The sequence below is a fragment of the Castor canadensis genome, chromosome 8 (genome assembly GCF_047511655.1).
Source record: "Castor canadensis chromosome 8, mCasCan1.hap1v2, whole genome shotgun sequence".
NCBI classification, from domain to species: Eukaryota; Metazoa; Chordata; class Mammalia; order Rodentia; family Castoridae; genus Castor; species Castor canadensis.
The window spans coordinates 31,507,009-31,519,339 of record NC_133393.1 but is presented as its reverse complement, the minus strand read 5'-3'; the positions used below and the strand labels follow the sequence as shown (position 1 = coordinate 31,519,339).

The following is a 12,331-nucleotide window of genomic DNA, read 5'->3' as shown; positions in this document are numbered from 1 at the left end:
TCATGACGAGCATTGCTTATGAAGGGGATCTTCCTTCCAAACCCAGACCGTGGTATTTAATATGTGCTGATGCTTGAGAGAACTCTGCTGTGCAATTTGCATCCCCAGGGCCTGCCACATTGCCTGCTGAGTATATGACCCATCATTAGCAGATGCTACAATTTGCTAGATGCTCAGTCTAATTTAACATTAAGTGGAAAGCAGAGTACAATAAAGCATAGTTAATAAATAGCAGTGTTTACAGCCAGATGAGATTCAAATTTCCTTCTACCTTAGTACTGCATTACCTTGAGCAAGTAACATAACTGTTCTGCTTTTTAGTTTTCTCATCTGCAAAGTGGGAGCAGAAAAGTATGTTCCTCTTACAGCATTGGTGAGACAGTGCATATAATGTCCTCAAACGACCTACAGTTAAACATGCCAAGCTAAACACATGTACTTGTCTCTGCTACATTCAAAAACCCCACTCAAAAAGTAAAAGCTTAAGTATGTAAACCTAGAAGGGCAAATTGAATGGAAAAAAATGACAACAGATAAATATATCAAATAAATTTTTGAGGGAAAAAAAGAATACGCACTGGTAATGGTGGTGAATAAAAAGGAATATGGAAAAGTCAATAAAAAACATGTTCTGGAACTCTGGGGCAAAAAGGCTCTGGAATTGCAGGTACAAAGTACCACTGCAGACTAAGATGCAGCATGGTGCTAAAAACTCGCATAAGAAGGGGTCAGTCTGTGGATCATCTCTGCCAGCCATCTCAGACCACTGAGGAGAGTGACATGGAAAAGATGCTGACTGGAACACGAGGCACAGCTGAAAGCTACAAGCAAGGCTGTTCACTTTCTCAACACAGGGAAACTAGATAAAACTCTGCATCCACAAAAGTGAAATCCTCCTGAGGCTTCAACAGCCCCCTTCCCACCAAATGGGGAATAGAAAGGAATTCTAATCTGTACAGCCCAAGAGAAAAGACTTATTGATACTGACAGGCTGCAATTTCTTCTTAATGAAGGCAATCAACAATCCCACCCAGGCACACAGTCTGGTCAATTCACTAGTAGTGCCTCACTCCTAAATATGAGCAGGCTGCCAAGTCTCAGCAGATATTTGAGGAAGTCTCTGTTGTAACTAAGACTCACACATGTGTGTGTGTGCGCACACATACACACACATAGGAAAGGAGGTAATAAATACCTACCTCATACAGCAACTGTGAAAATGAATGATACTGCTTATCTAAAACGCTCAGTCTAGTCTCTGACAAACAGTAAGCACTTAGACAGCACTTAGACTATCTTAGCCATCGTGTTAGTCTTTAGAACCCACAGAAAGAAGGTATCTGACTTAATCTTCATCAGAAATTAAGTGATGCTTTACAACCAGTGGGTAATGTGTAAAGCACTGCTTATTTGAGAACTCCAATACTTCTCAAGTTGGGCTGTACAAATTATTGAATCACACTAGAGTCTCCTCAGTAAGGAAAAGGCAAAGAAAGAAAAGGCACAGAACCAAGCATGATGGTCCACACCTAAATCTCAAAACACAGGAGGCAAAGACAGGAGGAGCAAGTTCAAGACCAGCCTGGGCTGTGTTAGTGAGACCCTGTCTCAAAAATTTTTTTCAAAAAAAGACAAAGAAAGGAAGGAGGTGGGGTGGGAGAGGGAGACAGGGAGAGAAGGAAAGGAGGGAGGGAGGGAGGGAGGGAGGAAGAAAAGAGTGAATAATAGTTTTGTATTTAAAAGCTCTGAGAGCCAGGCAGTAGTGGTTCAGGCTTATAATCCTAGTTACTTAGGAGGCTGAAATCAGGAGGATCACTGTTTGAGGCCAGCCCTGGCAAACAGTTTGTGAGACCCATCTCCAAAATAACCAGAGTAAAATGGACTAGAGGTGTGGCTCAAGCCATGAAGTGCTTGCTTTGCAAGCATGAAGCCCTAGTTCAAACCCCAGTCCCACAAAAAAAAAAGAAAGAAAGAAAAGAAAAAAAAGCTTAGAGAAATCCTTTGACAAAGAAAATAGCTCAATTTTATATCATCCAGCATTTCCCAAATCTATATTTGAGCATTTGAAAATCAAACTATTCTTACTAGAAAGCATTATTAAAATTCCATGAAACTACTACTCCTTGGATTCTACTTTAGGAAATGACAGTAAGTTCTCAGGGGTAAGAGCCTCCACCCTGTAACCATCCAGAGGCTCTGTGCCAACCTAGGGGGACTGAACCAGTATAGGTCCCTGGCCTGCCAGCCACAGCCTCAGGAATTGTCTTCAAGGATGTAAATAAAGGTATCTTGTTTCTTACTATGGCACAAGCACCCTCCACAAAAACTCCCCCTTTGTGTCAGTGTCCAACAAAGTCTAGGAGAAAGTCAGCTACACGTGTTCTTAACTTGTAAGGAGGGACCAAGCATGACTCACAGAAGAAGAGGTTTTCCTACCTTAACCCTGGATCCACTGACTCACTCAATGAGGTTAATAATATACCTTCTCTCCCGCCACCATGAAATCTCATTAAATTTCTTTATAACCATTAAGGGAACAGAAATTTAATGAGGCATTATACAAAATAAACAGCAGCCTGGCCTCTTTCTATAATTCTTCAATTTGTTTTGAACATGAGAGAGCTTTCAAATGCATACTGTCAATTTTCTTTTATTTTTCCCATCACCAATAAACATGATTATTGGTCCCCATGTGCACACATCATTGTGAATTAAGGTACCATTTGCTGATTGATAGGACAGTAGACAGTAGCCCTGTAAAGCACAGGAACCAGAGTTGTGCTGCATAGGTTTGAGCCTCTGTGGCCTAGACCACAACTGCTACAGACAGAACAAGTAGGTCTGAGTTTCCACTATTCATTGTTTATTTGGTCAAACACAAACTTCTTAATCCTTCTGTGCTCTATCTCAAAGTAAAAAGTGAGTGAGATCTTGCCCAATTTCACAGAACCAATTTGTGTTATATTATCCAATTATATAAAATAAGAATAAATGAATAGCTTAAAACTTAGAAAATTCAGAAGTACTTTATAGATGTTTTGTCTTTGTGATAACATGGGGCATTGTGATTTGCAATAAAAGTTGTATCTTACGTTGTGAACACCTAAGGCAAGAGAGAACACAACTAGAGTCATATAAAATTGGCTGAAATCTGCAAAGTCTCAGCATATTATAAAACTGAAGCAACATCTCTTCTCTGTCTGGTAGTACCAACTAGTGTTTCGGAATAATTCTCCCAGACACCAGACTAAACACATATAAGCAAAAATGGCCTTTTCTTCTTGTGTGCTGCTACTTTTTATATAGACTGAATTGATACAGAGGCCTATTAGCCAAATGACTTAATACCAAGAAGGGAAAAAGTGAATATTGCACAGTAAAACATACTTTGGTAAGTATGGATGATGGATGGAGACTGGTCATTGAAATGAAAAAGGCTCTATTTCAACAAGGCAACTTTCTTGATAAAGACAGAATAATGACAATTGGAAGGAAATGTGTAAATTCAGACCAATTTGTACAAAAGAGAGAAATGGAGTTACTCTGACGATTAACAAAGTGTGTGAACATAGTAGGCACTTGTGAATGATTACTGAAGAAATGAAAGTAATATCCTAGAAAAGGGTTTATAAATCTAAAGACCCACGAAACAGGGGAAGAAAATTCAGACACAGAGAAGGGCTTAGGTTATAAAGAGTTCAACTCTTTGGATACTTAAGTAACTGTTTCAAAAAAGAAAAAAGCAGTTTGGTCATTTGATAAATAAACTAGAAGTTTATTTATTATTTATTTTAGGCCTCAAAAGCAAGTTTCTCAATCCTTGCAAAGGTAGATCTGAATGCTAAAGACAGATTCAGTCTTGTGCTGGCATGTGTAAGAATAGAGAAGACCCATTCTGACACTGGATTACTGAAGCAGAAAAAAAATCCTTGTAATAACTAATTCATACCACCTATAAAACAGAAAGGACTCAAATCATTCATCCCCATTTACACAAGGACGATGGAACACTAGAGAACAGAAGAGGAGAAAAATGGAAACTCCCCAAATCTCTCAGCTGAGCTTCAGGATCTGCTGTAATAATGTCAACATTCTTATCCCTAAAGGAAGGCAGGTCAAAGCACATGCACTTCGTGTCCTTCACTCCTCTCCCCAGTTCCCCTCCAGACAACTACATAGGCACATCCACCTTGTAGCCAGCCATGTGTCAGACTGGAAATTTTTAGAAGTCACCATTAACATATTCTGGTGTCTCCTCCTCCCGCCATTTGCAAAACCAGCAAAATGCTATTTATCTCTTCTGAGGATTTGTAATGAAGCTTATAAAATATCAGATCAATATCTACCATTGACGTGATGCAAAGCTTGGGTATCAATATAGGCATACCTTCATACACACATACACATACACACACGCACACACACACGCACACACAATCACCGTCTCCACAAACACTAACCATGTGCTACTGTGTAGGATGCACCACTGAATGCTTTTCTGTGTCCTTTACATGTGACTGATGGCCAAGGAGCCACTGATGCACTAATGGACCAGGCTCTTTTCCTGGTTTTATTTTACCCCAGGCCTGAGAGAAGAAAGAGAAATTTGGTGAGGGATGAGGGCTAATAGACCTCATGGCTATTTCTTCTCCTCCCCTACACTGTCACTCCCCATGAAGGGCAGAAGGGCATCTCATAGATAATCCTGAGGCTTATCAAGCCTCTGTCTAGGCTCTCCCTCACATCCCAGGGTGAAATACCCAGGGTGATCCAATTTTAGTTTCTTTCTGAAAAGCAGGTGAATCTTGATTTAGCTATGGTATCCCAGAAACTTATGACCCATTTTCTCTGTAAGGAGCTACAGAAAGATTAAGCTTTCACTTTGAAGACAGCAGAATTAAGAGAATACTAGAGCCCTTGGTCGGACAAGAAAGGAGACCCATTTATAAGTAATGGGTAACATCTGTAAGAAGGGAGGTTGGCAAGCTTGAACCCTGGAGCTGGGGAAAACATAATGAAGAGATAAACCCAACATATTCCTCCTGCAGAGGATTACACTAATAAAAGAACCTCACTGCCAGTCATGGTGATGCACACCTGTAATCCCAACTATTCAGAAGGCAGAGATAAAAGGATCACAGTTTGAAGTCATTCTGGGAAAAAAAATTAGTCACTCTATCTTGAAAAACAAGCTTTGCATGGTAGTAGATGCCTGTGGTCCCAGCCACTCAGGAGTCAGAGGAAGGAAAATTACAGTTCAAGACCAGCCCAGGCAAAAGCACGAGACCCTATTGAAAAACAAACTAAAAGCAAAAGACTGAGGGTGTGCCTCAAGTGGAAGAGTGCTTGGCTAGCAAGCAGAAGGCGCTGAGTTCAATCCCCAGCACTACAAAAATTCATGCTAGCCTCCTACCTCTGGATTCTTCTTCAGGTCCAAACTGCAATGTGTTGGCCTACACCAGTAATTTGACCCAAGGCAGTTTTGCATCCATAGGCAGCAGGGTAACATGAGTTCTTGGCATTCCAAAATGGAACTCTAGTCCATTTTCCCACTAGAACATCACTGCAAGTGGTGAGCACTTTACATATTATCATCAGCACAATGCAATAATTGTGATGAATGATGGTTTATACAGAATTTACAGAACACATACGTAAATGTGATCTGAGTCCCAAAATGCCTACCTAAAATGAATTTCTGGAAGAAGATCTTCCAAAGGTTTGGAAATATCTGTGTAAATCAGCACCTAAAAAACTTCTTTTGAAAACAAAAAACTTCATACCCCAACCCTGGACAACATAAAAATTAACTCCAAAAGAATTTGCTGCAGAGGTTCAGCCACACATCAGCTGTAAAACAATGTTTCTGTTACCATACTTCTCTATACAGTCTCCAAAGTGCACAAGAGAACAGGATATCAAATGATGTACGAAATGGTATCTGTAGCTCAATGGCAGAGCCCTAGCCTAGCATGTGCAAGGCCCTGGGTTCAACTTCCAGAACATAAAAAATGGGAGAGGGGATCGTATTTTACACCACTGAATTTGAGAAACACACCTGCTATTTGCCCAGCTTTGAAGTTTTCAATCTCTCAGCACTGAATTAGATAGCAAAGTATACATCATGAAACTAACATTTATTTATAGAAATTGAATTTCACAATAAGCAGCAAGAAATTACTAACATCTCTTGTTATATTAGCATATTACTGCACAATATGTTACTGCAATGAGTGGATCACCAATCTGCTAATCATGCACCTTTTATCATGCCAGTGCTGATGTAATAAGATTTAACCCATTTCCCACAAAGTGCACTGCCATTGAGATGGGAAGTTGTGATCAATGAAGGAATAGAAGGCTTATATTTCCCTGTCACCGGGTGAGTGTGGTGGCAAGAGACACCAATGAGTCATAATTCTTACTTCAGCTTACTAAACAGAACCAGTGCCCTGTTTGTCAAATCATCTTGGTGCCTTCTAACAGACTTTTTCCCAGTACACAATACAGCTTTCAAGGGTGAGGCTTGGGACAGAACATTTTCCAAATGTGCTTCTGAGTGTATTTTCAGATCTCTTGTGAAGGAAAACCATGCAGATCTCTGAGCTGATTCATGCCTGAACCAAGAAACTCAAGTGTCCATGTCCTGTGACTCTGAGGCTCCAAGGATGGATTTCACACTTGGGACAATGCAGGCAAACCAAGTGCAGGTTGTTGCTATTAGGAAAGTCAAAAGCATGACTGCCCAAGTGCAGTCGCCCAACAAGGTCGTTATATTCAGATGTCTTTCTGCCAACGGTGCACCTGCTCCCAACTATTCAGCAGGAGTCTAAATAGCATGTGTCCCCTGGAAACTATCACAGAAGGGTACTGGGAATAAGCCAGGAGTTGCATGCATCAAAAATACTGGTCTTCATGTGTGTGAACATGCCATGTGTCCATGTGTACGCATGTGTTTGTATATAAGCACATGTGTACAAACTGAATGAGAACCACACATCCTTCAAAAGGAGATACCCATTGCTTTTTATTACATTTTAACACTTTGATTTTTAGAAGCACTTATAATGATCAGTACAGCATAAGTCACAGCAATATAGAATGAGTTATTATTCTGCAATCTTTTTGATATTTCTAAATTAAATTCACTACACTTTCTGTGTTCAAGAATTCTAAAAGCACCAAATTTTTCCATGTATCAAATATTAATAACATGAACAAATATAACCAATCATCCAAAATGCTCTTTCAGAACAATCATCATGACTACTGTGCTCATAGAGAATGTAGCCAGTTAACCCCTCTAAAACATATCTCAAGGCACTGCAACTCAAGTGGAAAGTGTAGCAAAAACAAGTGCTGGTCACTTAAGCTGGTATTTAAATGCAGCACTAAAAATGCTTTTCACACCCAACGTCATCAATCACCAACCAATCTTACTTTGCATCTTGACTACCAAAAGAAATGGGATTTGTTTCCCTGAAGAAATATGTCACTGATTTGCTCGAATTACTAAGCTTTACTATTACAGAGAGAAATAGTCAAAAATAAATAAATAAATAAATAAGGAAAAAGGAAATAAAATTAGACCCAGGTTGCCATCTACAGTCTGACATCAGCATTGCTCATTCATATAGCATTTGATATCTGAATATCAATAAACATCAGCAATAAAAATAAAAAACACAAAATGTGTGACTACAATCATAATTACTTTTAAAAACTCAAGATGAAGACGAGAACAGTATGTAGGTAAAGAACACTGAATCAAATATTTGCATGATTTGACACATGCCAGAAAATAAGGACAGATATTCAACCTAGTCCTAAAATTTAATGCTTTGAAATAAAATAAATAGCTTTATTTAAAAACAGATTTGAAATATATTTTATGTAGAAAAGACTATGCAAGTTTCATCTCTAAAAGCAAATTCTTACATTTGTACGCATTATTTTGACTCCCCACACCCTTCACTCTCCTTTTGCTTCAAATTCTTATTACTTTTACCTTTCCAAAGAATGTGAGCATCAAAAAGCACACACCTGGTTCAAATTAATAAAATACATAGCATTAAAGCAAAAAAGCACCTTCAATATTAAATGAATATGAAGGCTGAATTAAGGAGAGAGAAAAAGAGAGAGATTTTCAATATCACAATCTGGAAATTTTCTATAGCCAAGGACATTTGGAGGGAGATCATTAGTGAGAAGAAGCTTGATTTTCAGTAGTATGGATTTAAGGTAATATGTTTAAATGATTCAAATGACACCTTAATCTATAAAACTGTGCAAAAATTTGTTTCATTTTTCCTGGAAAATTGTATTTGAAAGCCAGGATTCATTTTCCAGGTTATATGTTCTTTCTATCATGATGAAAGTGTACAAACTGCTTCATCTAAACTCTTCAATATGTCTTCTGTATCAGTAATACAAACCCTTACTGGGGGGAACAAATTGAGTCCCTAAAACCGTCATTTGAAAAGCACCAGCAGTTGTTCCATGTAACAGTGAGATCCAGCAGTTCAAAAACTTAAAATCTGCACATTACAAAGCTATTTTGGAAAATACCCACTTAAGATGGGCAATTATCTAAAACAACTGCAGGGTTCTCAGCCTCTGAGGGTGTTCACCTTTTCCTGGCACTCTTTAAAAACTATTTGCTCCTATATTAAACATGGGTTTGTTCTTTTCATGCCCACAGACACAAATGTTGTTGAAAACTATTTGTGAATGTCTACAAAAGCAAAATACTAATAGTTCAACTTTCTAATAAGGGTTGCTTTCCTGTGAGGAACAGCAATGTCAATGTCCCAAGGCTCTACAAACAATGTGACCCAAAAAGATGACCGTTCACTCTCTTCCCAGGGACAATTACTCCAATGACTTAAAAATATACTGGAAATAGGAACTGGGATTTCTATAAACTGGTAACAGCCTTGCAGATAATAAGCAAATAATATCTTCTATAAGCCTTTTAGTCAATAGTTCATGAAAAGTTTTAAGTGGGTCTTGTTTCTTAGTAAGTTTTAAAGTAGTACAGAGACTTACTTTTCAAACTTCTATCAGTCATTCATTCAACATTTATTAGGTGTCTCATATCTGTAAGATCTGTGCTAGTGTTAGGGATTAAAAAAATCCTGTCAATGCATAGCCCATGGCCTTGGGGGGGCTCACAATATAATATATATCAATTAGAATAAAGTTTTCATTGTTCTTCATTATCAAGTTATGACATGATCTTCCAGGCTAACATTTTTCTTTGGTTCTTGCCACATAATAGGCACGAAATAAACATTTCCTGACTATATGCCACCCCGGCCTTCTTGTTTGTCACTGACTTGTTGTCACTGAAAAGGACTGTACAAATTTAAAGATAAATAAAATATTAGAAAAAATAATAGTATGAACCCACATTCTGAAGATAAATAGTGGGACCCCAAAAAGCTTAAGTGGATTGCCCAAAGTCAATAGCAAAACTAACACAGGAATCTAGGATGCCTAACTTCTGGCAAATTTCCATCACTTAAATCTTTGAAGATGTAAATCCCTTCCTCTCTTTCTTCTCTGGAAAATTAGCACATTCATTTAATTCATCCTTTTAATCTAGTCTCACACATCTTTCTTCTGACTCTTCAGTCATCTGTGCAGTTTTCCAAGGAGTTCATGCTGCCTCCTCACGTTGTGAAATAATTCTAAGTGGACTTTTCATGTTGACTTTGAATAAGCTGGAGTGCCCTATTAGAAGTTAAAGCTCTGTCCATAACTGAAACCTATGCCATCCATCCTCTTCCTGAGCACCCCAGGAAGTAACACTGGTTGTGTGAGTGGATCTTGAAGTAGGGGAGACAAAGCAGTCACTGTATTGGTCTATTTCCACCACCACCCTCCCCCAGTGTCACTTCACTCTCCTAAGTTCACTCTACTGAGAACATGCCTGGAAGGAAACAAAGAAGAACCCCTCTTCAGACAAACCTAACGTTCATCATATTTTTAACTCATGCTAACCTAACGAAACCTCAGACTAATGCAAACTTCTTAAAATTTATTTTATACCATCACTCACTTGATGATTCAAGACTAAACTACATAACTGATTTGGGAGCAATGTTACTGTTTATTGGAGAATTTTACATGTGTCCAAGCATTCTCTTGGGTATCAGTACAATTAACGAAACATCTTTTCAGAAGAGGTGACCCGTGAATTAAAGTAGATCAGGAAGAATGTGGACAAGGATTACAGACCCACAAATAAGAGAGACCAGTGTCAATGGTAGTTGGTAAAAAGTGTTAAACACTTTCAATAGGAGCAGAGAAGGATAAATTTTACCTCTTTTTTTTCTTTAAGGACTGCCTCAAGAAATATTTGATCTCAAAATAAATGTCCTCAAAGCACAATACCTAACTACAAATAAAAATTGAGCATGAAAAACAGCAACTTCTCTCATATACAAAAAGTCTTCTTTAAAAACTCTCAAATATAATAAGGAGTACCTTTTGTGAGCCCAAGAAAATGTATGTATTGATTTAAGAATTAAAATTATATCACATCCTTAAGAAAATAATAATTAAGAACAGTAATATAACAAACTTACCACTGTTTGTAATTGCTTGTTGTGAATTCTTCAACTTCATGTTTTGTTTCCCTTTCGTTGGTTTTTCAGAATTTATATCTTCTTTCTTCCCTTTCCTCTTCAAAGGCTGAGGTGATGAGTTGTCACTGGATCCAACTGTTGACTTAGATTGGCAATCATTTCCCTAGAAGGCAAAAGATTAGACCCCTATTAACAGCTAATGAACTCCCAAGGGATTCCCAGTAATATATGTCATTAACCAGTGGTCAACAGGCCAAGGGTGGGTGCAGTGCATTGCATTCATTCTGTGACTGTCCATATTAGCACCATATTACCTCCAAAGTACCTTCCTAGAGGCAGAAGGGTCCAATTAAGAAAGAAGAAAAATAATTTCTAACTATTGTTGAAAACTTAATATGTAGTAGGTATGCTATAAAACTATTTCCCTAGAGATATAGCTCAGTGATAGTACACTATCTGACACATGCGAGGCCATAGGTTCCGACCCCAGCACATAAAACAAAAACAGAAACTGTTTTCTGACAGTCCTCACACTAATCCTGTGAGATAGGTACTGCTTTCAATGTGCTGTGGCAATGAGGAGATGAGGCTTGGAAATTCAGCCTTGCCTAAGATCCAACAGCCCATAAGGAGCAGAGCCCTCTGCCTCCAGAGCCACTCTCTGGGCTTTTCTGAAAAACTCAGCAGGTATCTGTTAGATGAAGAATGGTAGCAGTCCCCAGTTTGATCAGTTAATCTACAAATAGCTTCTAAACCAGCTATCACAGTGAATACAACAGTATCACATAAGCAGATTTTCTATCAGATAGAAATCCTGCAGTATTAATTCATCTGTTGATTACCACCATGGTCTCAAAGAGTCACAGATCCAGAGCAATATACAGACACAAGCAGCTCAGGACAACTTGCCCCCACTCCTTACCCTAGATGCTGCACAGCCTACCTGTTCCTATTCCTGCAAGGCAGCCATGGAGACCACACCTCTGGTGGTTGCCTCTGGTCCCCACATGTCTCTCGCAATAAAGTCCTTGCACCTGCCAAAAGTGGACTCCTCAGCACACAAGTGAGATTGACTTTCAGTTGGCTCCTGTCACTCCCAGTACAACTCCTGGAAGGTCACTTAACAGCTACCTTAGGTGTGGCTACTGCAAGGAAAAGCGCCATTGCCTCTGCTCTGCCACTGCTTTAGGAAACCACATCCTAGTAAGGCATCTTGGCTTTCAGCTGCTTAGGTGTTAAACTCATCTGAATGTAAAAGGTATGAGGCTGCCAGCAGTAGAAAGAGTACAAATTTTAGGGACCCAAAATACCTAAAAGATCAAGAGCTACCTGAGTTCTGATTGATTTGAGCCTCAGTTTCCTCATCAGGTGAATGGGTTAATGTAGCTACCTTTAGGTCTGTCATGAGGATGAAAGGGGAAATTCATAAAGTGATGAACATAGGGTCCAACAAGGAGTATCAGAGTGCTTTCTCCATGAGTAGAGAGTTAATATCTTTTTCTTAAAAGTCCTATCAAATTCCCACCAAATTGGGTGCAATCCTTATGCAACATCTGTACTAGGTTAGTATCTACAAATAAATGTAGTAATAAGAAATAAACAAATCTTTCCAAAAACTTATTATAGCTACTCATTTTAAACATTTATATATTCAGTCATCCAGAAGCATTTAAATGGTTTTAGCCATTACCCAATTAAGAACAGAAAAATTCACAGCCTACAAATGAGGTTATTTGTGC

The 12,331-nt window shown here is 38.7% G+C and overlaps 1 protein-coding gene across 4 annotated transcripts in view; it reads right to left on the bottom strand.

Moving 5' to 3' along the window:
- The window catches only part of Dcdc2 (doublecortin domain containing 2), a 167,005-nt gene that overhangs the window by 94,210 nt on the left and 60,464 nt on the right, over positions 1–12,331 (bottom strand). For all 4 annotated transcript variants that reach the window (XM_074082779.1, XM_074082780.1, XM_074082781.1 and 1 more), the window contains one exon: positions 10,593–10,755. In XM_074082779.1, coding sequence (XP_073938880.1) covers positions 10,593–10,755 — 163 coding nt within the window. The remainder of the gene's footprint in view (positions 1–10,592; positions 10,756–12,331) is intronic.